This window comes from Selaginella moellendorffii, unplaced genomic scaffold, assembly GCF_000143415.4.
Source record: "Selaginella moellendorffii unplaced genomic scaffold, v1.0 SELMOscaffold_8, whole genome shotgun sequence".
In the NCBI taxonomy this organism is placed as follows: domain Eukaryota; kingdom Viridiplantae; phylum Streptophyta; class Lycopodiopsida; order Selaginellales; family Selaginellaceae; genus Selaginella; species Selaginella moellendorffii.
The window spans coordinates 3,632,229-3,655,012 of NW_003314269.1; the positions used below are offsets into that span (position 1 = coordinate 3,632,229).

The following is a 22,784-nucleotide window of genomic DNA, read 5'->3' on the forward strand; positions in this document are numbered from 1 at the left end:
GCTGGATGGTAAGCTAACATTTTCCAGACGTTTCAGCAACGCCAGCACTGTCCTGTTTCGCGTATCGGTTTTGGCTAGCATTTATACTCGACTTTCCCGCGATAGAAATGGTAAGTCTCTTTTACTCTTGCGTAAGAACAATTTCTAAGAAGCTCCACCTTGAACCAGGCTTTCACTTCCAACGCACTTCCAACACAAGAACAGGCCAGTCGGATCCACGCTCTCCTTGATGGCCTTGAGCGTCGAGTACTTCTCACCAAAGAACGACTCCTCCCAGTATGGCTCGAAGTAATCTCCTTCGTTCTTGTAACACCCTCCGCCAGGCGTGATGCTTCGAAACAGACCATTCGTGGAGGTGAGACTTCGAGAAAACTGATATCGCTCCTCCACACTCGTGCTCTCGTTCCAGGTCCTAACGATAAGTACATGCCACAGAGCCTCCCTCCAGACGGCACTCAGGGCATTGTTCCTGCCTTGGACGCTCGATGCTGCGCCTCCAAACACAAACAAGCCGAAGATGGGACTGAAGTTACGTTCAAACAGAACTCGCATGAGGGTGTCGGTCAGCACAGCTGGTGATTCCTGGAAGATCTTCTTGGGCATGAACCGCGTCGCGAAAAGCCCGCTTGTGCCGGTTGCATCGGTGCACAGTACTGGATTGACTGCGCAGAGAACTCCGTCATGCCACTGGACGAAAGTGTCGTGGGAAGTGACGGTGTTGTTGACGACCGAGAGCTCCGGGTTCTTATCGACGTAAGAAACCAGGGGAGCAAACGCAGCCTGTGCTTCCGCGACTGTTCCATTCGGCAGCACGAAAGAGATGATTACGAGGCTGGTGTAGATGTAGAAGTAGCCGGCAAGCCGAGCTTCGTCCATGGCAGGCGTGACTTCCACAAACTTGGCGACGAGATCCCTGTGGCTCGAGGGGCTGGAAGACGCAGCGATGAACAGTGTGTGAAGGTAGCCAAGCTTGAGCTCAGGAAAAGTCCGGTACGTCGCGGAAACCACGACACCGAAAGTCCCTCCGCCGCCACCTTTGAGAGCCCAGAACAACTCCGGGTTTTGACACTGGTTGGCTACTCGGACTCGTCCATCAGCCGTCACCACCTTGAGCTCGAGAGTATTGTCAACAGCGTAGCCGAAAGTTCTTGACAGAGGCCCGTGGCCACCGCCTTGGACGAAACCTCCGGCAGCACTCAGGGAGGATGCCATAGGCCCGACGGCGACTCGTCCTCTGGGGTCGAGGAAATCATAGAGAGACTTCCAAGTTACTCCAGGCTGGGCAGTCACAGCAGCGAGCGGATCACTCCCCGGACAACTCTCGGGAACGAAGGAATCGTCCGTGAAGATGTCCGTGAGGTGGTGGAGCCAGATACACAGGGAACCAGCGGCAGTGCTCCGGCCAAAGTAGTCATGCCCGGTGGACTTGATCACCAGCCGCAAGTTAAACTTTCGCGCGAAGAGAACTCCGGCCTGGACGTGAGAGACGCTGGAGACGTTGATGGCGTACGCGGAGACTTGGTCCTGGTAGCAGGGAGTGGAAAGAGCGCCGCTTCCATTCAGCGGACAGCCGAGACCAGCGATGCCCGACTCCCAGGTTGGAGTTTGCATGGCCCCGACCACGTCGCTTCGCGCGAAGGGATTGTTTTGGAGCTGCCTAGCAGCGCTGCAAGCGGCCGGATCGTATTGCGGAGTGTGGCACGGCCAGGCGTATGGCTTTGGTGCGAGGAGGCGGCCATCGATGGAGCGATTGAAAGCCGACCAGAGTGTGGAGCTTGGCCAGCAGGAACTCCAAGGCGTGCACTTGTGGCCTCCATCGCTGCTAAGCAGGGAGAGTGGACTTAAGATCGAAAGGAGGAGGAGGAGGAGACGAGCAGGATGGAAGAACTCCATGCTCGGTAAAAACTTCCTTTGCTTCCATTCGCTAAGTAATGAGCAGTGTCACCCATGCAAGCAAGCCTGACTTTGATTGCATGGTTAAAGTAGAACACTAACATATTTGATAAACTAGTACCAAAATGATTATAGTTTCAGAGTTTAATCGAAGGACAATACTTCCATGAGCTTCAAAACTAGTGTTCTTGGCGAACTTTTTTTTTTTTCAGGAAGGCGAGGAGAATGGAAGGACTCCATGCTCGGTAAGAACTTCTTTCGCTTGTTTCTGACTTTGATCGCACGCATGGTTGTTCTAGAGCTTTAATCGAAGGACAATACTTCCATGAGCTTCTAAACGAGTGTTCTTCATCTTGGCGAAGAAAAAAAGCTGTTTTTTTTTCATCCTTTCCACACGGTTTTTGTTGGTGGCGAGCTTGGCTTTCCAACTGGATTGTCACTGTTCGCAGTGGTGCGCTTCTTTTCGGACTCGAGCAGAGCTCTGATGTTTGCGTCGATGCTGGAGAGCATTTGCTTGATATCACCCCGGCCCTTGCCTTGGACTTCCGGATCCTCGCATAAGTTGTGCATCTCGAGGAGCGTGTTTGCTAGCGCGCTTGGCACGTCTCTGTCTCTTTCCTTCTCTTTCTCCTTCGCAAAGCTCACGGAAGTGGAAGGGACTGATCTTCTCGGAGACTTTGGAGTGGCCGGAGAGGCCGGAGAGGCCGGAGATCGAGGGGACATGACGAGGCCGATTCTGGCCCTGGCACGAAAAGATAAAGAAAAAAGTGTGAGAGATCATATCGTGCATGAGTGTTTTGCAAGGCACGGCACTGCGACTGCTTAGCTTACATGCGTTCCGCAGTGGGAGACGTCGGCGCCTGAGAGCTTTCGTCCTTTTTACTGCTCTGAAAAAACAAAAAAATAAACATGATTTCATTCTGGACGTGATCTTGAACGATCAGTTTCAACAAGAAAACAAGACCAAACTTGAGAGTGGCTGAAAGGGAGATCTAGAAACGTATAAACAAGAACAAAAAAATTCTAAAAGAAAGCGAAGAAAGTGATTGTACCTTAACTGGGACTCCAGATTTCTGAATGACCGCATGAACATTGTCCAGGAGAACTTGCACATCTTTGTCCAGAGCATCGGTGCTTCCACCCGTGACGTTCCAGCTTTCGCGTTCCAGGTCCTTCTGTAGCTTCCTCAGCATTTTCACCATGGATATGGTTTCTCCAAGGTCGTCACCCTGGAGGCTCACTTCTGCGCAAACGAGGAGACACAAAGAACACTATTTTTCAATGAGGCAAGAGCTGGCTACGAATGGAGGAAAGAAAATAAAAGAGCAAAGACGGAAAAAGTGTTACTCGCCCCATAGACTTCCAAGCATCCATCCAACCGTGGCTTTCTTGCGGAGAGCTTTCACCTCGGCCTCGAGCTTCAACTTCGCCCAGTCGTCTCTCTTTCTTCGGTAACCAGTCAGTTCTTCCTTTTTCTGGAGCTCCTGGTTTAATTCTCGAATCTTGCTTTCGAGTTCCTGCAACAAAGAAAACTCCACGTTCGTTAGTTTCGCGAAGAACAAAAGAACTCAAGAAAGAAAACTCTCTAAGAGGAAGGAGAAGAAGTTCCTATCTCCCAAGAACAACCGAGAGCGCGCCAAGAACTTTACTTTGACTCGCCTGGGTTCTCCGTCGTGCAGCCCATCGTGCTTGGATTTTGGCCCGGGTCCGAGCGAAAAACCCATCTCTAGCCTTTTCTTGAGCTCTTTGTTCTCCGCCTCGAGCGAGGTTTGCTTCTTCTGGAAATCCTGCTTTTGCTTGTCATAGACACCTTCCATGGATCGCAAGCACTCGGCAAGCTTGGCATTCCTCTTCTCATACTCGTCCGCAATCTCCTGCCTTATCTGGGAGAAAAAACTCTCCTCCATGGCGATCAGCCCATGGCGATCTCATCCCACGCTCAAGATCCCTGTCCCTGAAACGATCGATCAACGAAAGACGAGAATGCGGCAGTGGCGCCACTCACCAGATCGCCTCGCGCTTCCTTCCCGGCTGTTAACAGTGTTCTTCCGGGGCGCCATTTAATGCGCTAAACCCTAATTTCCCTGGCTAGGGCAAATATTCGCGACTCTGGGGAGAAGCTATGACGGAGGTAAGATCGCTGCTTGGCTGCTCGATTCTCGACTAGATCTTGAATGGAAATCGTGTGGGCGCAGTACTGGGTGAGCCAGGGGAACAAATGGTGCGAGTTTTGCCGGATTTTCATTGCAAACAATGCCGTGAGCATCCGATCGCACGAGCTGGGGCTGCGGCACAAGGACAATGTCGCGAAGAAGGTTTCGAAGATCCACAAGGACAGCATTAACAAGGAGAAGGAGGAGCTACGATCGATTAAAGAGCTGGAACACATCGAATCTGTAAGTCAAGGAGTTTTTCCTTTTCTTTCTGGAGCAGTGCTTTTGTGTTCGTCCCACTACTTAAGTGGTTTTTCTTTGTTTCCTTTTAGAAAGCAGTGAGGAAGTACCAGAATGACATTGCCGATGGCAATAGTTCTCTGGCGACTCCAACGCTGACGGCCTCCAAGATTTACGAGTGTACAACATCTGGAAGCCAACATACTTACAGTGGCAAGAGCACAGTAGCTCAACGTTCTCAGATCGAAGAAGCTAAGCAAGGTAGGCTTTTGATTCTCTCCTTTTTTTCCTCGTTTTTCGTGGTTTTCTTACTGTTAATGTTTCTCCTCCCTTGTGTAGAATGGTTCAGTGATTCTGCTACAGGCTACCAGTTCAATCCAGCTACTGGTCACTACTTCGACCCGAAGTCTGGTTTTTACTATAGCGATGTTCTAGGTGAGGATACGTTTTGTTCTTTCCTTTTCCAAGTCTGACTTCTTGAGTGTGCAAACAATAGGACAATGGACAACCGAAGCAGAAGCTCTTAAAGCAGCCAGGCTTTCCAAATCATCCGGTGCTACTGTTTCAAAGAAAAACCTTCCTCCTGTGCCTGGCAAACTGGGATCGTCCAAGCCTCAACCAGCAGCCGACGTGAAGGGGAGGCCCTCGGCATTCGCGGTCACAGCAGCAGCCGCCAACAACAACAACAACAAGAGAAAGAGAGACAACCGGAAGCAAAACTCGACCGAGGAGGCCAGAGCTCAAGCGGAGCGAGAGGCCGCCAGGAAAAGAGTCCAGGAACGTGAGAAATCTTCGCTGGGATTGTACCAAGCTTACTGAAACGTCACGGGTTGCGGAAGTGAGAAAACAGAGGATGAGTAAATCGACAGCCAGAAGCAAGCTATTGCTTCCAAATCGATTGGATCAAGCCAAGTGTATGTATTTTACTTTTTTTCTTCCAGGTTTACGGACTAAACTCTCAAAAAATTTCTCAGTTGTTCCAGGTTGATGAAAAATAAGTTCTCGATTCGAGTTCGCTTGTGCTTATTTCGTGATACACAGCTTCCCAGAATTTGGGAGAACTCAGGTGGCGAGTGGTGGAATCTGGACGGTTACAATGCCGGCACGTTGCGGAATAGCCAACGGCTGGGATCGCCGCCTTGACTCGTACGTTTTTCCGTACGCTAAAGAGAAGCTCCCTGCTTTGATTCCGAGTGTTTCGCGTTGGCACGAACTTTGTGTTTGAATGGGGGAGCGACGAGGAGCTAGGGTTTGGTGCGCCTAAAGATCTCTCGCGGCGTCATCGCCAATCCCATGGCGCAGCACGGCGAGGAGCTCGCTATGGCTTCCGAGGCCGCGATCGAGCAGCACCAGGTAGCCGGCCTCAGCTTGCTCTTGCAGATCGTGATGCTGGGATTCGCCTTCGTCCTCGGCCATGTCCTTCGCCGCCACAAATTCTACTATCTCCACGAAGCCAGCGCCTCGCTGCTCATAGGTTCGTGTGCCAGCATTCTCAGAATCTCTAGATATTTTCTCGATATTTTCTTCCCTCTCTCAATTCTTGTCCAATTAGGCATCATCGTGGGAGGGATCGCCAACGTCTCAAACAAGGAGATGAGTTTCAAGTATGGACTGCTCTCTTGTTTGCAAAGTTTCATTGATCCTCGATCGCAGGAGATGGTTTAACTTCAACGAGGAGTTCTTTTTCTTGTTCCTTCTCCCGCCGATCATATTATATCCTTTTTGTCAGCATGTTCACAGTGAAATCTAGTGATCCTTGACACACAGAATCACCCAGTCAGGCTTCAACCTTTATGCTGTAAGTAGCTTTCTTCTCTACGTCAGGGAAGAATAAATTCTATTGCGCTGACGACACTCGGATGTACCAGAAACCGTTCTTTTCAAACTTTGGAGCGATTTGCGTATTTGCGATTGTGGGAACTTTCGTGGCCTCCATGGTGACAGGAATTTTGGTGTACGTACTATGCTTACCCGTGCTGCTTGAGTAATTTACATTGTGTGTTTTGCAGTTTCCTTGGAGGACTATTTTTTCTCATGTACAAACTCTCATTCCTTGAAAGCTTGCTGTTCGGTTCTTTAATTTCAGCTACCGATCCTGTGACCGTACTTGCAATCTTCCAAGTATGTCCATAGCTACTTTCTAGTTTGTCCAAACTGACTCTCTTTTCAGGAGCTCGGGACTGATATGAACTTGTATGCTCTTGTCTTTGGAGAGTCTGTCTTGAATGATGCTGTAAGTTAGTCAGGCTTGGACCCATTCTCTAATGTTTCTATCTTATTTCTGATTTTGCGCAGATGGCTATTGCGCTTTACAAGTAAGTCGTCTTCACAAAATTTCCGGGACTTTAGTTACAGTTGAATGCAGGACGTTAATGAAGTTTTGGCATGATCCTTCCGCAAACTACAGCTTCACGGTTGCTGTTTCGAGCTTTTTGCAGACGTTCGTAGGATCTATGGGAACAGGTTAGTTTGCTTGATTCGTGTCTCTGCCTTATGCTGTTGATTTTACAGGTGTTGTTGTCGCATTATGCTGCGCTTTGATATCCTTGGAAATCGTTTGTTTTCTTTCTTTTTATGTGTCAATTCCTTGACAGCAGAACACCTATTCAAGTACGCTGGGCTTTCTGTCAACAGGTAGTATACTTGTTGAACAGATATACATTCTAAATATTGGGCTTTTGTGCTGCAGCCTTCATAATCTGGAATGCTGTCTGTTCGTCCTTTTCCCGTACTTTTCGTAAGTTTTTTTTCCAGCATTACACAAGATCCTATGCTTGTTTTCCAGGTTCATGCTAGCGGAAGGGCTTGGACTTTCGGGAATCATAGCCATTCTCTTTTGTGGCATTGTGAGTTTGTGGTCTTTAGGTTTCACCTCTAATGCCTTCTAGCAGCTCATGAAGCATTATGCGTTTCAAAACCTGTCTGAACCTGCTCAAGCTTTTACGCGAGGATTTTTCCAATTAATCTCGTCTTTGGCAGAAACATTTTTGTGAGTCCTCCTTATATTTCTCCGAGTTTTACCCTTAATTTCAGGTTCATCTACATGGGCCTGGATATTGCGACCGAAAGTCATACCTGGTCTCACGTGGGATTCATCTTTTTCTCTATTGTATCCTTTCTCGTTTTGCTATTTATTCTTGGACGTGTTCCTTGACTGAGAGGGCACCTGCAGGTGTTTATCCTGGCAGCAAGGTATTTCTCGTGGAAGATTTTACATTGCTAATGCTATTGTTTTTCCAGAGCAGCTAACGTGTTTCCTTGCGCATACTTGATCAACTTGATCCGGCCTGTTGCAAGGAAAATACCTCTCAAGCATCAGAAGGCCCTTTGGTTTAGCGGTACGGAGCTGTTAAGCACGGCAATTGTGATCTTAACTGATGGTTTTTATTGATAGGCTTGCGAGGCGCCATGGCGTTCGGGTTGGCTTTGCAGAGCAAGCGTGATTTACCAACAAAATCTAATGGTGAGACGATATTCACCACTACAACAGCTATTGTCGTTGTCACGGTATGTATATTTCGCGTTTTCCTACGAAATTCAGCAATCTTCATAGGTCCTCTTCATTGGAGGCTCAACATCAACAATGCTGGAAAAGCTGGAAGTCGTTGGGGATGATTATGCGGCTCTAAATGTAGAGGTGAGCTGCCTTTCACTATTTAGATTGGAAGAAAGGGCCTCTTTTATGCGCAGATTGGAAACGACAATAATTTGGAGCTTCATAGCCCGACAAGCTCGAGATATCTAACGTAAGGAAAGACTGTTACTTCCCTATAGTTTGTGCTGACCATTTTCTTTCACAGCTCGCCTTTCACAGCCTTCGACAAAAACTTTCTCAAGCCAATTTTCACGAGCCACGTTGATGATGAGGACTTTGGTCTTTTTGACGCTGGTAAGGCACAATCTCTGCTATCGCCGGTCACGCTAAGAAGAATTTACTCTTGTGGACAGTGGACCAGAATCACTCTTCCGACAATCAGGCGGTAGAAATTCAGAGATCTCTCATACGACGAACAGAGAACGAGGATCGCCATTCGGAGAACGGTAGAAGCACAAAAGCCATAAGAGACACTGGACGATTTAGAAGCTTTTAAAGAACGTGTAATACCAAATACCTTGTAACCATTTCCTCTGTGAAGGGACGAAAAGTTGACGGAGATTGGTATGCTAGGGGTTTCCTTGATAAATACACACTTGAAGTGCCTTGTACATATACTTTGATGCTTTCCTTTATCTTACCGAGAGTATGCAAGCCGTTTAGTTTCGTCTAGGCTCTCATCCCGCGGGATCGTCTGACGTGCGAGCCGAGTCGGTTTCCAATCCATTGGCGTGAACATAAACTGTAGAGAACTTAATTCTGCCAGCATTTTCCTTGCTTTTTCTTTCTTCATACTTGTAAAAAGCCGAAGAAGAAGAAGTAGCAGCCTTGCCTTACAAAGGGCTTCAACATCTCGGCTCTACTGAGAAACGAGTGCAAAACTACGCCATCGGGGAAATCTCCCATCTCCCTGTTATCTCTCCCTTTTGACGTCAAATGGCGAGCGACAAAAGAAAACATAGAATAGCAAGAGTTTCTTGAGAAGATGTTGCCAATGCCCGGACACAGCGCATAGACGCCGGCAGATGAAGCTCAAGTTGCTGCTTTAAGACTTAGAAAACTCTTCGAAGGAAAGAGCGCACATAACTGGGTGCTTTCGTCACCCTGTCGCAAAAACGTTTTCTACAAGAAGAAACACTGTCATGAAGAACAAGTTACACCTTTCCAACAGCAATCCACTTTAGGACAGCCGGTCCCATGATCGAGGCAAGAAAAGACTTTGTGCTTCTGACAGAAATTCTTCAACCTAGAGAAACTCTACAAACTCTAGAGCAAGAAGTCAGCCAATCAAGGCAGGAAAGAAAGGAAAAAAACCGCTAGTAACGACTAGAAAAGCTGGATCCAAAGAGAACCAAGTCTGGTGATGGCTGCACGCGAAGCATACTCTGCTATAACTAAGCTTTCTTTTGCTAGATTGTGGAAGAAAATATCAATGCAATCAAGCCATTCATTGATGAGCAGGAAGGATCAAAAGATTTACCTGCTGTTGTTAAAGCTCCAAATCGTTGTATTTCCTCCTGGTAGATGACTCCGGAAATTTATTTGCCCACTCGACCATTTGTGGAGGTGCTCGAGTGGGAAGATAGAGATAGCTTGACTAGTACAAAAAAAAAGTAAGACTAGCAACGATTTAAACATTAGATTAAGCATAATTAGCATACTCAACCACTCCAAAGCAGATTTATAATTAATAATATATTTTATGCTATTAAATTTTTTAATATTATTCTACAATAAAGAAAAATTAAGAGTGACATATTAAATATAAGTAATTTATAGGCAAGAAAGAAAATAATTGGTCAAATTTTCATATGTATATGTTTATCATTTTTATTTCCAACAACTATCATTAATATAGACATCCGAATCTGATGCTAAATAATTTTTATTTTAATTTATAATGCCTTATCGTCATGATATTTCCATTACCATAATATTTTATAATTTTATTATAATTAAAAATATTTTTTGCTTAATTCCATAACCTACATTCTTCAAATAAAATATAATTCAAAATCACTTAAAAAACATTTCAACTCAGAAAAACTCTATTTTCATTCTTGGCCTATAACCTCTCAACTCCTTTATATATATATTTGAAGTAGCAATCAGTATAAATGTTAAAAGTAAATAAATTTTTTTGTCACTCATTATTATTAATTCTTTTAGAAATTAGTGAAATTTTTTCATTATTTATAATATATTTATTCCAATTTATACAAATTAATTTTTTTTGTCCGGGTGCGGGTAGTCCGCATCTTCGCAGACATGTTTATTTCACCGTAGTTACTTCTTTAAATGCTAAATAAAACTATTAAAATATAAATAAATCATAATTTACACTAAATTTATTATACCATCTTATTATATTTTAATTTAATTTATTTAATATAATTCAATAAGAAATATTCAAGAGCTAGGCTAAATTTATTTTGTTAGAGTAAATATTTTGAATTAATGAAAACACTCTTGCAACTACAATTAGATTTAACTTTCCTTTTCTATTATTTATTTTATTGCATTATTTATAAATATATTAATAAAGTTTAATTTAATTTAATTTAAACTAAAAATATTCAAATAATCAGAAACTAATCCCTTACAAGTAAAAAACATTGAATATATTAGAAATAATTGAATTGGTAGCTTCCAGATGCAAGTGTTGCTTGTTCTGCAATGTCAGTCCAACTTTACCTGTATTGGGCATTTCTTTTGGTTTTTTCTTTCTTTTTTCTTTAATTTACTTTGGAACCCTCGTAGCTAAATACACGTTTGGCATTCTTGAAGCTGGCAGCTGAGAGCTCGTCTTTCGAGAGGCCCTTGAGTTGAGACACCCATGAAAGCACCTGAAAACATATATACATAGACATGGCCTGTGATGTTTTCCTTGCTCTTACCGAGAGTATGTTGGCAGGATGGTTTAGAGCTTTCGACTTTGCAAGCTCCTCCAGGCTCTCGTCGGCTGGAGATCCCGCAGGATCGTCTGGGATCCACGAGAGCATGCTGGAATCCACAACAGGGAGCGCGTCGGGAGCGTCTGTTTCCAGAAGAATTCGATCCATTGGCACCTGAGCTCGAGGTAAGCATAAACATGTAGAAGAACATGGCTTATAGAGAACTTACTTCTGCTAGCATTTTCCTTGCTTTTTGTTCCTTCATGCTCGTTAGAAAGCCGGAGAAGGAAAAGTAGCAGCCGTGCCTTGCAAAGGGCTTCACCATCTCGGCTGTACCGAGAAACGAGTGCAAAATGACGCCGTCGGGGAAATCGCCCATCTCCCTGTTTTGACGTATGATAGCTCAACGTAGAGAAGCAAACGGCGAGGGAGAAAAGAAAAGAATTCTTACTTGAGAAGATGCTGAAGCTGTCCGAATGCCCGGACGCAGTGCACAGACACCGGCCGATGAATTTCTCGAGCTAGCTCAAGTTGCTGCTTTAAAACTTCAATCTGGTTTCACCAGATTCTAAGAAACAAGAAAAGTCTTCGAAGGAAAGAGCGCACCTGAGTGCTTTCGTCAGTTTGCTTTCCACGGGTTCCCATGTCAAGCCCCACCTTGACAAGCCGGCAAACGTTTTCTACAAGGAAAAACATTGTCATCAAGAACAAGTTATACCTCCCCCACAGCAGCGGAAGGATCCGAAGAAAGCATCGACTTTAGATTTGACAGCCAGTCCGATGATCGAGAGCTGACATACCTGCGAACGCCAAGCAAGAAATTTTTTTGATACCACTTCACGAAGAACAGTGTGCTTTTTTAGAACTCGACAGAATTCTTCTAAAACTTTAGAGCAAGCAGTCAGCAAAGAATAAGGCAAGAAAGAAAGCTCAGCAGTGGCTAGAATTTTCGCTCCACAGAGAGAATCTAAAGAAGAATACCATGGATGGAGGCCATAGTTTGGAACCACGGATGAGTGGCTCTCGCCCAGCGTCTTGACTGTCGTCCAATCCTCCTAGAAATGAACAGGTTCTTATCCAACAAGGAGAAACTAGAGATGGATTTACCTCGGAGGTGCCATTCACCGCAAACCAGCGCACTCCGGCGTCCGCGGCAGATTGGATGAGCTGCGGCACACAGTGCGCCACTCGCGGATCATGCAAGTGGCAGTGCGCGTCAAAGAGCGGCATTTTCTTCGCTCTAATAACCTAAACAAAAACTAGTTCTTGACGTGCTATCATCAGCTCATTCGGTGATTCACCTAAAGGTGGCAAAATTCTCAAAGAGATCCTCCTCACAAAATCTATACTACCGTAACAACACGCAGGGCAGCCAATTTCATGTCCCGAGCCTTTGCAAGTTCCGTTCGCGTCTTCCTCGCGCGGGGCGCACAGTCACGAAGGGATTTCGATACCTCGAAGGAAGATTTCTTTCAAAGAATTTATCCGCTCTTTATTCTGCTGTCATCGGTCTGTTCTCTAACAAAAATGAAGCTTGCTGCGAGCAGCCGTGTGCTGTAGTGTGTGATCCTCCCCTCTCTTTCTTTCAGGTTCTTAGCGTTCAAGGCTTGAATGGAGCGAAGACAACGACGGAATTGTGTCCACCGAATCCAAACGAGTTCGAAATAGCTGCACAAAATTTGAACGTGAGCACACTAGCTTCGAGAGAGAGAAACGCAAATTGCGACTCACCAACGTTTACTTCGTGCTGTTTCTTCACGTTTGCGACGCGATCAAATGGCACGGAGGGCTCTGGGTCCTAGACAAAGGAGAAAAACGAGGCAGTGTTTAACTTAAGTAGCAGCAAAAGCTTACGAATTGGTTGATTGAAGGATGGAGCCAGCCAGTGGTAATGGCTTTGATCACGGCAATCGCCTCCAGTCCACCAGCGGCCCCGAGACAGTGGCCGATCATAGACTGCATCAAATAGATTTTTGATAACGTATCTGCAAGAATACGATATGCTACTAACCTTTGTTGCATTTATCTTTATGTCGCTGGATTCGCTGAAGACCTTCTTGATGGCATTGATCTCGGCCAAGTCGCCGACCACCGTTGAAGTAGCATGAGCGTTGATGTAATTTACCTGGACAAAGTCGCAGGCGACAAAAAAATGGCGAAATGTCTTTATAAGAAACAAAAAAGAAATGTCTTTTACCTCCTCGGGAGAAACTCCGGCATCTTCGAGGCTTTTCGAGATGCAAGTTGACACGCCCAGACCATCCGCCCGAGGATCTGTCATGTGGTGAGCGTCGCAAGTTACCGCACCACCAAGATACTCGCCATAGATTGGCGCTCCACGCTTCATGGCATGCTCTAGGCTCTCCATCACCTGCAAAGAGAGCTTATAATCGATCACCGAGTACAGAAAGCATCACGGAACTTACCAAAACTCCAGAGCCTTCACCCATGACAAATCCTTCTCGGCCTTTGTCCCACGGTCTCGACGCGGTCTGTGGATCGGAGTTGCGTTGCGACAACGCTCTGCATGCGACAAAGCCACCCAAGCCGACTGGAATGATCGCTGCTTCGGTGCCTCCGGCCACCATCACGTCAGCTTCACCTCTACGAATGGAGTTTGCTGCCGCATAGAAGCAGTAATTCGAGGTGGCACAGGCAGTAGAAATCGAGTAGTTTGGCCCCATAAGTCCCAGCTCTATAGCCAGCAATGCCGATGCCATGTTGGTAATCGAGTAAGGAATGAAAAACGGAGTGATCCGTCTATATCCCTTCTCGATCAGCGACTGGACTCCATCAGAGAAAACTGAGAGCCCTCCCATTCCGGAGCCAATGAGTACGCCCACTCTTTGCTTGTCAACCTGGTAAGAAAAATTGCTCCTTTAGAAAACAAGAACAAAAGAGAGAGGTTTGCTACCTTATCGAGCTTGTCTCCTCCAAGATCAGCGTGCTCCAGAGCTCTCTTTCCACCAACAATTCCATACCTGAGGCAGTCATCCAGCCGGCGATCGTTCTTGCCATCAATGTAGCCTTTCGCCGAGAAGTCACGAATCTGTGCCGCAAACTTGGTAGGGAACTGGGAGGCATCGAAGCGATCGATCAGCCCGACTCCACTCTGCCCATCCAGGAGCTTGTCGTAGTACGTGTCCACATCGTTTCCAAACACCGAGACGAGTCCCATTCCCGTGATCACCACCCTCTTCTTGGGATCGGTCTCGCGCTTTGGAGCCGCGGCGGTGGCCGCCGACGCCATGGCACGGCATTTTCTAGCGCGGCCTGGCAGTGGGGATCGATCAAAAGCCCGAAATTTCCAGGGAAAAGCGCATGCATTGCATGAAGAACTCACCAATCTTGAGGCGACCCGCGGGCGGCAGCGGGGAATTCGAAGAAGCTCCTCCTCCTCCTCCAAGCGCGGCGAGATCGCGAGCTGGGACGAGCTCCGACTGGGCGAGGAATGCCGACGCCGCTGGTGCGTGGGGAGCCATCGCCATGACCGCCTAGGGTATGAGCGCCTCGACGAGGAGAAAGAGTGGCGAGGCCCCGGGCTTTAGACGCAGCATGTAACAGCGGCCTCGATGGCCCGGCGTTATAGTCAAACCCCATCCGTCCACGTGTCCTTGGAAAGCTTGGAATGGCATCGTTTGATTCTATTTTATTTTATTTAAAAAAGCATTATAATTAGCAATTCTCACCAAATGCTTTTATTTTCTAGGAATTTTGGCTTGTAATTTCCACTTTTAATCACTGGTGCTCCTCATCCTGGACAGTGCCGGCCAGCGTTGCAACCATGCTGTTGATCTCGTTCAAGCATATTGAGGCAGCAGTAATATCATAAGCTTGGGTAGTCTTCAGCGAATGTAGCAATGATCTAAATGACAAGAACATACACTTGTATCATCGCTCCAAAGAAACGACTCAGCAACAAAGCAAAAGAAATAAATTGAGCATCAAGGAACTTGCTTCTCATCGTCTGGAAACGCATAGTTGTCCATGACACGCAAGGATGCCTTCAGCTGCCTCAATGATAGAGATGGTACCTTCTTGAGAAAAGAAGAAACTGAAAATGAAGCAAAAGAGAATAGACAAACTTACACTCGTCATTGTCGCTGGGATCCATAGGAGATTTGCACAATCGACTGGACAGAGTTTCTGGTGCTGAAGAGCTTCTAGGGACATGCGCCTTTGATGATCTTCACAGGACGCAGATGCCAAAGAAGACAGTCCTGGGAGACAAAGATTGAGGTAACAATAAAAACAAGAAAAATATCCTTGTAAGTAATAAACTTAAGCATTCCTTTGCAGTTAAAGCACCATACATCATGCCTGAGTTTGTAAGGGTAGTCAATAAGAAAATTAGTGAAGTACCTGACTTATAGCTCCAGTGTGCTATGTGATTGACTACAGGTTTTTTTCCCCATGGAACGAGTGAGCGTCAAGGTAATTGGTGTCACTAGATGATAGGAATTCTGGTTTGCATCGCTTGCAAGAGAGAACCATTCTTTTCTCAAACCTTCTGTGTGCATTGATTTTTTAGACAAGGCGAGTGCAGACATTTTTGCTCCCACGTGCCTAACCTCCTCGTTACTACTCAAGCTTGTGAGAAGATCGAGCGTGTCTAGAAATGTGGTGGGAGCCTCAAACACCCTCACAACCTTCGTATCTATAGTGAATGGTTTAGCTGAGAATAAGAAAAAAAGCTCACCAATTGATTCGAATCCATGAGCCTCAAAGTTTGATCAATCCATTCTCCTGATGGAAAAAAAAACCTTCGATAGCCAAAGAAGCACATACAACCATATGTTTCAATCTAGAAGACGAAAAGGCTAGACATGGAAAATGTGTCCATCTGCAGAAGCAGCATGAGTGTTTGGAGAGTTCAGCAATGTCGGATTTAGGGTTTTAAAGGGTATAATGGCATATTCATTTTTAAATCTCGCATTCGCCATCATCAAACTCCAGTTGTAAAACTTGATTGAATCAGTGAAGCTGGAGGAAACTTGGCCATGACAAGCTCACCAGCCATTATGAAAACCCTAAATATACTCACCTACAGTATATAGGTAATTTAAAATTAGTTCATCTTTTACCTTTTTCTCCGAAAATGTTAGTATTTAAGATATTGTAATATTTACCTTCAAATAAACTTCAAATAAACTAAAGTAAGCTATAAATCAAAGTACAACAACATCTCGAATAGTAATTTTTAATCCATTTGATTTCTCCTAATCTCCCCTTCCTCAAAATCCAAAGACCACTCTGGTAATGTATCCACAAGATCTTCCTCTTTCTCCTCCCTCAATGCAGCATATGTGATTCTTGGTAAGACCCAGAACCAGCCTTCTCTTTTCATATATATATATATATACATGTTCATGCTAATCTTATTGTGCCCAAATGAAGTCGTCTAATTGATTTTAACTCTCTTCACCTTGTCTTCTTGAGTTCTGATGTGTTCCATTTGGCATAAGAACCATGCCACAGTCTTCAGCAAAGCCATTGAGATGAGCACTATTGAGGTAGTTCTAGTATCTGAGCAATTACCAAAATGCTGTGCAGTGTAATTGCGTTCGTACATGTAACGAGATCAGGAAATTGCCCAAGGACGCGCATCCGCATAGCCAGGAAGAACAACCATCCAAAATAAGATTATGTAGAGGTCTTCTGTATGTATATTTTACCTGAGGAAAATTTGGTCACCATAGATTAATAATGAAAGAGAGGTAGATTTGGGTCCCATCCTTCACTTTGGCAATGAGACCTTATCCCTCTTGAAGGAAGGAAACAGAAGAGTTAGCTGCTACAAGTTTCACAAACTCTCATTGTTTCTTACGTTAAAACATGGCTCCACACTATGCCTAAAGTTGGCTTCTTTTGTTGATGGTTGTAGCTCATTGGTTTCAAGAACATCATTCAGCACATTACATTACAAATCCACGGATCAACCCACGGAAGGAAGCAAAGAATTTTTCAGGTTTGGTTTCTGTAAAAAGTTGCCTGGTAGCTACTTGGTCGTAAATCTGATCGTCCAATGTGAGCTGCCAGGAAATCTTGTTTAGAAGCTTCTCATTCCTGAAGGACTTTGTTAATAGGAAACTTGGAAGAAGCAGACACTCTGGAATGAAAAGCCTGTCCCAGCAAAGTGTGAAGGTTGAGACGACAGGTTCTGATCGCTGCGATGGATTCGAACAGCCAAGTCTGGAAGAAAACTGACAGGCAAGCTTAGATTCCAGAGAAGTTTGTCTCTCTGCCACATTGACACCTTTTGTCCGGTGTTCACAACAAGAACAAGAAAATGGGAGAGAAGCAATCGGCGTGGCCTGCAAGAACAAGAACTACTAGTGCTTCCCGTGACCTTGATGAATCATCGTGTCTATTATAGAGATCGCACCGCAGCTTTTGGGGAAGTTACTGCTAATCCATTCGATCGATCTCTGGGAGTGCTGCTTTTGCACATGGCAAATGCACGCGAAGAGCTCGCTCGTCATCATCAGCATCGTCTAAGATCCGCACGGATTAAAAAAGAGCAACAGTACATTACAAAGGGGTCTATAATATATAGACATAGACAATCTGATTGAAAACATGAGCTATAGAGCGATAAATATATGACACTTCCCAGGCCATGCGCAGGGCTTTGTCTCTTGCATGCCCAAAGCCTGCAAAGCAGTGGTGATACCTTTGGAAACATTAGCCAGCTTAAAGGAAGAAAACCTAATCTTTTATACAAAAGGTGGTGGAGGTTAAAAAGTAATGTGGGGTTTTTAGTTTTGGAGGCTGCCATCATCAAACCGTGTCAATCGACAAACTCCCACCGCATGACGCTGACCTCTGCCTCGAATTCAATCATACTACCACTTCAAGAAATTCTTTTTCATTCTTTTCTTTTCTCCTTCCTTTGCTGCTACCAGTTTTTGCCTTTCTTGGCCTACCACAGCGCTGTACCACACTGCAATTTACTAAATTTTTTCTAGATATATTTAAATCTATGAATAAAAAGTTAATAAATCTATGCTGTACCGCTCCTGGCTAAGTACCTTTACAAGTATCTCATGCTTCAAGGACGAATATAAACTGACCATGATCAATTGCTGAATTAGTCATAAAAATATAATCACATATTGATAATAATAATAATATGGAAGTGATCCACAGCGCAGGACAGAAAACAGCGTTCGTTTCATTCACTTCCAGGCTCTCTCTGAAATCCAGGAAACCACCGAAGGAAGAGAAACGGAGAGGAGGGCGTAACAAAAGCCAGCAAACTGGATGGGAAGGTACCTGTTTTGTCGAGAAAAGTATAATAAGTAACCACCAGCACGAAGTTCATCCATCTCTTCTGGGAAACCAAGAAAGAAACAAGCTCGATTCATCGATCGACTGGATGAAGTGGGGAGAGAGAAAGTATCCAGGCCTGTGTGATGTCATCCGCGGGCTACCTGGTAAATCCCCAGAGATCAACATCATACGAGTAATCTGGCTGTTGCAGCTGCTGCCCCCTGTTCATGCGTTCCACCAGACTGTCCAAGTTGCCCAGCCGTGATTCTTTGGAGAACTCGTCCTCGTGAACTCCAGCCACTTGGGAGGAGAGCATTCTCTCGGGATCCTCCCAGGATGGCGGCACCATTTCGTCGCTGAAACCATGAAAGCTAGTCTCTGCCGGGGCCTGTGTTCCGCCGCCACTAAACGTCTTGTGGACCAGTTCTTCTAGCTCGTTGTCGATGTAGGAGGAAGCTTTGATCAAATCGTGGTGGTGCTCATGATCTTCCGGAGGAGGATTGTAGCTCATGGGGCTTGCTCTCTTGGGGCTCTCGAGGTGCGGCAGCGAGTGATCAAACGCAAATGGGAAGTAGATACCGGCGCTCTCCAACTCTTGCTTGACAAAACTGCTGTTGCTGCTATACATCTTGTCCATATTTTCTTCCGGATCGTAGCAGCAGGCCCCGTCGAAGTCACTGCTCGGCTTCTTGACAACGTTGCGTTTCCTGAAAACTCGGCAGACCACCCAGCCTTCTTCCTGCCATTGCAAAATAAGAGTGAGAGAAGCGATCACACAATTGACACAGTGAATCATATCTAAAGTTTCTTCTTCTCTCTCTCTCTCTCATTTTTTTTAGCTTACGTTTGTTGCAGTGTTGTTGATATCATCCTCCAGGCGATACTCGTGCATTATCCAGTCCGATTTCTGCCCGTTTGGAGCTCGACCTTTGTAGAAAACCAGCGTCTTCCTCATGCCGATCAATTTGGAGACGCGAGCAAAGATTGGCTTGTCTCGCCCAGTGGCCTTCCAAAATCCTGCACCGGTGGCTCTGTTGGTCCTCGTCCCGGTCGGGTATTTCTTGTCTTTGTGGCTGAAGAAGTACCACTCGTGCTGCTCCGCGGAGCCAATTCGGCACCGTTCTGTGTGTGGCAAACGCAATTCATCGATGGCAGTGAGAGAAGAGACATTTAGAACGCAAAGACTTCCAAAGAACGGTTTTTTTTTTCCGAAATGAGAAGCTTGAGGGATGACCGTCTTACCTTGAAGATCCCATGGCTCCAGCTTGTACAAGTCGATCTCGCGGATGACATCCAAATCAATTTTGCTCGCGGCCACTTTCTTGGCCAAGTAGTAACCCACGAGTTCTTCGTCGGTGGGATGAAATCGAAAGCCAGGAGGAACAGAAGAAGTTCCACTGAGTTGGATGCTTGATGACATATCTGCAAGAGAAAAAAAGATGAAAACTTGGGTATATCCATGAGAAGTTCGAGGGAGACTAGCCTTTCTGGACAGATTTGTTGCCCTCCATTTTAATTCCAATCAATGAAGCACAAGAAATCGATCGGTTGACCCAGCTTTCATGCAGTAGACGATTCCACAAAGTTTATAAAAATCGGCGAGAGCGAGAGATTGGATCCTAGAAGTCGAAGAAGGTAAGAATTCCGGGAGAGAAGAACTCGTCCTTGCGTGCGTTGTATAGCTTGTGAATTGGCCTTCGAGAGGGAAATGAGAGTGATCGCTTGATCCCAAAGATTGTGGCGCCACGCATGCGAAGAAAAACTAATGTGTGCTGAGCTGAGCACGACCCAAAGAATGAACGAGCTAAACTTGACGGTAGTTGCAACGCCAAGCACGGCGAGAAAAAGAAACACAAGGGGTCGCCACGCTCACTCGACGATCCAAGTTTAAAATCCCAGAAAAAGGAACAAATCAAAAGAAAAAAATGGCCGAAATGAATGCTCGTCGATCAAAAGAGAAAGAACCACGAAGAACCAAGAACGAAACCAAACGAGAACGAAAGAAAAAATCAAAAGAACCTTGGGATGAAATGCGATTGATCGAGCGAGAGCCTGGACAAAAATCAACACGAAACGAGCGCGAAGAACATTATAAGAAGGTATCGGCGATGGCGGAAAGGGGTGAACGGTGGACGGCGAAGCAATGAGTAGCGTAGGATCGTCCATCCGACGGCCACAGCCCCGCCACGCGTTCAAGTTGTGCGTCCTCGGCGAGTAAAGTGAGTGGTCGGTTTGGCGTGGGGCCCGAAGCACATACCCGAAGAGGAATTGCAAGACGGGGTCTTTAGCAAAGCGCGTGTGTAAAGAGACCCAGAACCCGGAGAGGGGGTGGACGGGTCATTTTCGATATCATGCTTTACAATGAGCGAATTGGCCACACAATTCCGCGGGTCCCCCGTTCTCCCAGCAAGCAACAAAGAAAGAATTGAGCCCTAGAATTTAGGCGAGGAATTTGAATTTAAATATTTGAATTCCGGCGCGAGTTTCATATTCAAAATTGTCCGTTTGCCCTAATTTCCCGTGAAGGGAATGTTTAGAGCTGACTTTTAAATCTCTTGGGCGAAGTCATCTGCCCCAAACACTTTGGTTTCATCATTTGAGTGTGGGATCTCCCTAACAATCTCATTGGAAATAAAGAAATTACCTTACGCGATATGAAATGATCAGATCCATGGCACTCATTCACTGCCAAGTTGGCCCCCGTCAATATACAAGAAACAAGTCCTTCTATTAGTCAACAACAATATTCCGATTCATTCATCCAATGTTTCCATTCTATGCTTTTTCGGGCGCTAGATGGAAATCTTTTAAGAAAAAATAAAGGCAAAAAAAGGGGGGCAGCAACTTGACTGTTGGACAACGCGGCGGAGATCAAAAGAACATTATATTTTCCAACGCTGCTTTGTGCGCCCCTTTCTCCACAACCTTCTTATAAAGTCTGTGGATACCAACTTTTCTCCACAACTTCGATCTAGCTAGCTCCAAGAATGGGAAAGAGAGAGGGGAATCATGCCATAACATTTGGGCTCCACACGCCAAAAGAAAAGAAAAAAACAAGAAAAGATTCCCGTGCATATTCTCATATGTACCGTACACGTAAAACTGGCCACCCCCGTTGAAACGTGGGTCCTGCAAACGCTGCGCGTGACGGAGAATGGGCCCCATGATATGTCAAGTGGCCTATCCATGAAATACCAACCAAACCAACCTTGTGAATTTTAACACTCCCAAACAAAAAGGAAGCATTTGATCAAAGGTTTTCCGTACCAACTGAAAAGCAACCAAAGCTTAGCCATAATGTGTCCATTCATATCAATTGGGTGGTGGGTTGGTTATAATGCACACATCAAAGAGGTCCATAAAATCCCGTGGCCCACAGGCGTCTCTCTCGCCGTATAAGTATTCCTTTGAGATTCTCAGGTGTATTCGTGTACGTATCTATCACCTTGGGGGGCTTTGCGTCTCCATGGGATTGAAGGAAGAAGCTTCTCACAATCATCATAAAGATGGCAGATATTTCTAGTTTAGGGTTCATGCCACCCATGAATGATCCCCCGCTCCCAAAAACCGACAGCATGCCTTTACAACCGACAGTGTGAGTGATTTTTCTTGCTTAAACAAGACGTGTTATATTCCCAGGGAATCTTACGCTTTGAGACTCTAGGTGTATGGAAGTGACAAGAACGATCCATAGGCTAGGAGTCAATCCCATCCATCTCGAGAAACTTTTCAAGCATGGGGGAGAGAGAAATCAACTTTGGTAACAATGTTGGGGGGTTTTTTTTTCGATCTTGCTTGGTTGCATGATATCTATCGTTTTCTAGATTTGTAGAATCATAGCAAAGTGCATTAGAGAACCGCCCAGCCCTACATTTTTTTCTCCTCAAGCCAAGCGTCATTACATTAGATAACTTTAGCTGATTGCGAGCGGAGAAAGAAGATCAAAGCACAAGCGACAAGTTGTCTCAAACAGCAAAAGACAAAGACAGCATGACACGTGGCATGCCGGCCCCAACCAGCACTCGATTGGCCGGCGACCGACCCACACTTCCTCGCACTGTCACGTGGTACGCATGGCACGTCACTCGCAGACGTGTTTGCCACATCAGCAAGAAAAAATGCCACATCAGATACACTGCCCTTGAGATTCGAACCCTAAACCTTCCATCTAGGTTTTAGGGTTCCAAGAAGGAAGAAGGCGGCGTCCGGCAACAATGAAGCTGATTGCGGCATATCTCCTCGCGGTGTTGGGCGGGAACGAGTGCCCCTCCTCGGACGACATCAAGGGGATCCTCTCATCAGGTAAGCCATCGATCGATAGGTAACACGAATCTTACGATCCAACGCAGTGGGAGCCGAGGCCGATGAGACCAAGCTCTCGCATCTGATGAGCGAGCTCGAGGGCAAGGACATTGTGGAGCTAATCGCCGAGGGAAGGGACAAGTTTGCGTCGGTTCCCAGCGGCGGCGCTGGCGGCGCCGTGGCGGCCGCTGCCCCCGCTGCCTCCTCCGCCGCCGCCGCCCCCGAGGCTGCCAAGGAAGCACCAAAGGAGGAAGAGAAAGAGGAATCCGATGACGTAAGTTGCTTCCTTCTTCTCTCTTGCGCGCTAACACAAAGAATTGCCTCGCCTTACAGGACATGGGATTTAGCTTGTTCGAATAGCGTGGATCTCTTGTTTTGGAAGTTTTTACTATAGATTGAAAATCAATCAATCCATTTTGTTTCTTGCAATTGTTG

At 45.8% G+C, this 22,784-nt stretch overlaps 8 protein-coding genes across 11 annotated transcripts; 3 read left to right on the top strand and 5 right to left on the bottom strand.

Moving 5' to 3' along the window:
- Positions 1-40: 40 nt before the first annotated feature.
- LOC9632602 (uncharacterized FAD-linked oxidoreductase ARB_02478) lies at positions 41-2,021 on the bottom strand. Its single transcript, XM_002967481.2, has one exon. It carries the CDS (start codon positions 1,891-1,893, stop codon positions 145-147), a length of 1,749 nt encoding a protein of 582 aa, XP_002967527.1. The 5' UTR covers positions 1,894-2,021; the 3' UTR covers positions 41-144.
- Positions 2,022-2,135: 114 nt separating this feature from the next.
- Positions 2,136-3,974, bottom strand: LOC9632603. Of its 2 annotated transcripts, none has more exons than XM_024671794.1 (6): positions 3,899-3,974; positions 3,543-3,847; positions 3,245-3,410; positions 2,946-3,136; positions 2,725-2,780; positions 2,136-2,635 (listed from the first exon to the last, which is right to left on the bottom strand). In XM_024671794.1, exons 2-6 carry the CDS (start codon positions 3,798-3,800, stop codon positions 2,275-2,277), a joined length of 1,032 nt encoding a protein of 343 aa, XP_024527562.1. In that variant the 5' UTR covers positions 3,801-3,847; positions 3,899-3,974; the 3' UTR covers positions 2,136-2,274. The 2 variants fall into 2 exon arrangements, with proteins under 2 accessions (XP_024527562.1, XP_024527563.1); XM_024671795.1 differs by having other exon boundaries at positions 3,543-3,841; positions 3,899-3,960.
- A 3-nt stretch (positions 3,975-3,977) lies between these two features.
- On the top strand, positions 3,978-5,281 carry LOC9632604 (zinc finger protein ZOP1). Its single transcript, XM_002967122.2, has 5 exons — positions 3,978-4,024; positions 4,089-4,289; positions 4,379-4,547; positions 4,626-4,721; positions 4,783-5,281. Exons 1-5 carry the CDS (start codon positions 4,016-4,018, stop codon positions 5,103-5,105), a joined length of 798 nt encoding a protein of 265 aa, XP_002967168.2. The 5' UTR covers positions 3,978-4,015; the 3' UTR covers positions 5,106-5,281.
- Positions 5,282-5,554: 273 nt separating this feature from the next.
- On the top strand, positions 5,555-8,496 carry LOC9636104 (sodium/hydrogen exchanger 6). 2 transcript variants are annotated; one of them, XM_002967123.2, is made up of 22 exons: positions 5,555-5,760; positions 5,839-5,890; positions 5,940-5,999; positions 6,060-6,084; positions 6,155-6,240; positions 6,296-6,407; positions 6,457-6,519; positions 6,582-6,601; positions 6,652-6,749; positions 6,798-6,826; positions 6,889-6,920; positions 6,976-7,023; positions 7,072-7,132; positions 7,178-7,275; positions 7,320-7,395; positions 7,459-7,478; positions 7,527-7,624; positions 7,681-7,793; positions 7,840-7,923; positions 7,977-8,032; positions 8,087-8,175; positions 8,235-8,496. In XM_002967123.2, the coding sequence occupies exons 1-22, from the start codon at positions 5,580-5,582 to the stop codon at positions 8,375-8,377; spliced, it is 1,644 nt and encodes a 547-aa protein (XP_002967169.1). In that variant the 5' UTR covers positions 5,555-5,579; the 3' UTR covers positions 8,378-8,496. The 2 variants fall into 2 exon arrangements, 1 of the variants encoding a protein (XP_002967169.1); XR_002992009.1 differs by lacking the exon at positions 8,235-8,496 and having other exon boundaries at positions 7,856-7,923; positions 8,087-8,123.
- A 1,984-nt stretch (positions 8,497-10,480) lies between these two features.
- Positions 10,481-12,023, bottom strand: LOC9636105 (uncharacterized metal-dependent hydrolase YabD). Of its 2 annotated transcripts, XM_002967483.2 has the most exons (8): positions 11,883-12,023; positions 11,757-11,830; positions 11,494-11,575; positions 11,382-11,432; positions 11,227-11,327; positions 11,005-11,158; positions 10,779-10,949; positions 10,481-10,727 (listed from the first exon to the last, which is right to left on the bottom strand). In XM_002967483.2, exons 1-8 carry the CDS (start codon positions 12,003-12,005, stop codon positions 10,617-10,619), a joined length of 867 nt encoding a protein of 288 aa, XP_002967529.1. In that variant the 5' UTR covers positions 12,006-12,023; the 3' UTR covers positions 10,481-10,616. The 2 variants fall into 2 exon arrangements, with proteins under 2 accessions (XP_002967529.1, XP_024527790.1); XM_024672022.1 differs by lacking the exon at positions 11,494-11,575 and having other exon boundaries at positions 11,382-11,455; positions 11,883-12,005.
- Positions 12,024-12,241: 218 nt separating this feature from the next.
- On the bottom strand, positions 12,242-14,350 carry LOC9632605 (3-oxoacyl-[acyl-carrier-protein] synthase I, chloroplastic). The gene is made up of 8 exons (XM_002967484.2): positions 14,119-14,350; positions 13,690-14,048; positions 13,202-13,633; positions 12,973-13,146; positions 12,787-12,900; positions 12,630-12,731; positions 12,507-12,573; positions 12,242-12,443 (listed from the first exon to the last, which is right to left on the bottom strand). Exons 1-8 carry the CDS (start codon positions 14,261-14,263, stop codon positions 12,376-12,378), a joined length of 1,461 nt encoding a protein of 486 aa, XP_002967530.2. The 5' UTR covers positions 14,264-14,350; the 3' UTR covers positions 12,242-12,375.
- A 3,489-nt stretch (positions 14,351-17,839) lies between these two features.
- Positions 17,840-19,467, bottom strand: LOC9632607 (NAC domain-containing protein 105). The gene is made up of 3 exons (XM_024672021.1): positions 19,290-19,467; positions 18,892-19,169; positions 17,840-18,786 (listed from the first exon to the last, which is right to left on the bottom strand). The coding sequence occupies exons 1-3, from the start codon at positions 19,465-19,467 to the stop codon at positions 18,205-18,207; spliced, it is 1,038 nt and encodes a 345-aa protein (XP_024527789.1). The 3' UTR covers positions 17,840-18,204.
- Positions 19,468-22,198: 2,731 nt separating this feature from the next.
- Positions 22,199-22,778, top strand: LOC9632608 (60S acidic ribosomal protein P2A). Its single transcript, XM_002967124.2, has 3 exons — positions 22,199-22,349; positions 22,397-22,623; positions 22,683-22,778. The coding sequence occupies exons 1-3, from the start codon at positions 22,262-22,264 to the stop codon at positions 22,707-22,709; spliced, it is 342 nt and encodes a 113-aa protein (XP_002967170.2). The 5' UTR covers positions 22,199-22,261; the 3' UTR covers positions 22,710-22,778.
- The last annotated feature ends 6 nt before the right edge of the window (positions 22,779-22,784 follow it).

Coding starts and splice junctions, on each gene's coding strand:
- LOC9632605 (XM_002967484.2), bottom strand. CDS start 14,263: ATGGCGATGGCTCCCCACGCACCAGCGGCGTCGGCATTCCTCGCCCAG. Junction 14,049..14,118: donor CGCGGGTCGCCTCAAGATTG/GTGAGTTCTTCA, acceptor CCCCACTGCCAG/GCCGCGCTAGAAAATGCCGT. Junction 13,147..13,201: donor GTGAAGGCTCTGGAGTTTTG/GTAAGTTCCGTG, acceptor CTCTCTTTGCAG/GTGATGGAGAGCCTAGAGCA.
- LOC9636104 (XM_002967123.2), top strand. CDS start 5,580: ATGGCGCAGCACGGCGAGGAGCTCGCTATGGCTTCCGAGGCCGCGATC. Junction 5,761..5,838: donor CAGCGCCTCGCTGCTCATAG/GTTCGTGTGCCA, acceptor TTGTCCAATTAG/GCATCATCGTGGGAGGGATC. Junction 6,085..6,154: donor CAGGCTTCAACCTTTATGCT/GTAAGTAGCTTT, acceptor CGGATGTACCAG/AAACCGTTCTTTTCAAACTT.
- LOC9632607 (XM_024672021.1), bottom strand. CDS start 19,467: ATGTCATCAAGCATCCAACTCAGTGGAACTTCTTCTGTTCCTCCTGGC. Junction 19,170..19,289: donor GGAGCCATGGGATCTTCAAG/GTAAGACGGTCA, acceptor TGCCACACACAG/AACGGTGCCGAATTGGCTCC. Junction 18,787..18,891: donor TCAACAACACTGCAACAAAC/GTAAGCTAAAAA, acceptor TTGCAATGGCAG/GAAGAAGGCTGGGTGGTCTG.
- LOC9632608 (XM_002967124.2), top strand. CDS start 22,262: ATGAAGCTGATTGCGGCATATCTCCTCGCGGTGTTGGGCGGGAACGAG. Junction 22,350..22,396: donor CAAGGGGATCCTCTCATCAG/GTAAGCCATCGA, acceptor GATCCAACGCAG/TGGGAGCCGAGGCCGATGAG. Junction 22,624..22,682: donor AGAAAGAGGAATCCGATGAC/GTAAGTTGCTTC, acceptor CTCGCCTTACAG/GACATGGGATTTAGCTTGTT.
- LOC9632604 (XM_002967122.2), top strand. Junction 4,290..4,378: donor AGCTGGAACACATCGAATCT/GTAAGTCAAGGA, acceptor GTTTCCTTTTAG/AAAGCAGTGAGGAAGTACCA. Junction 4,548..4,625: donor GATCGAAGAAGCTAAGCAAG/GTAGGCTTTTGA, acceptor TCCCTTGTGTAG/AATGGTTCAGTGATTCTGCT.
- LOC9632602 (XM_002967481.2), bottom strand. CDS start 1,893: ATGGAGTTCTTCCATCCTGCTCGTCTCCTCCTCCTCCTCCTTTCGATC.
- LOC9632603 (XM_024671794.1), bottom strand. CDS start 3,800: ATGGAGGAGAGTTTTTTCTCCCAGATAAGGCAGGAGATTGCGGACGAG. Junction 3,137..3,244: donor GATGCTTGGAAGTCTATGGG/GCGAGTAACACT, acceptor TCGTTTGCGCAG/AAGTGAGCCTCCAGGGTGAC. Junction 2,781..2,945: donor AATCTGGAGTCCCAGTTAAG/GTACAATCACTT, acceptor TTGTTTTTTCAG/AGCAGTAAAAAGGACGAAAG.
- LOC9636105 (XM_002967483.2), bottom strand. CDS start 12,005: ATGCCGCTCTTTGACGCGCACTGCCACTTGCATGATCCGCGAGTGGCG. Junction 11,831..11,882: donor CGGTGAATGGCACCTCCGAG/GTAAATCCATCT, acceptor GTTCATTTCTAG/GAGGATTGGACGACAGTCAA. Junction 11,576..11,756: donor AACTATGGCCTCCATCCATG/GTATTCTTCTTT, acceptor TGGCGTTCGCAG/GTATGTCAGCTCTCGATCAT.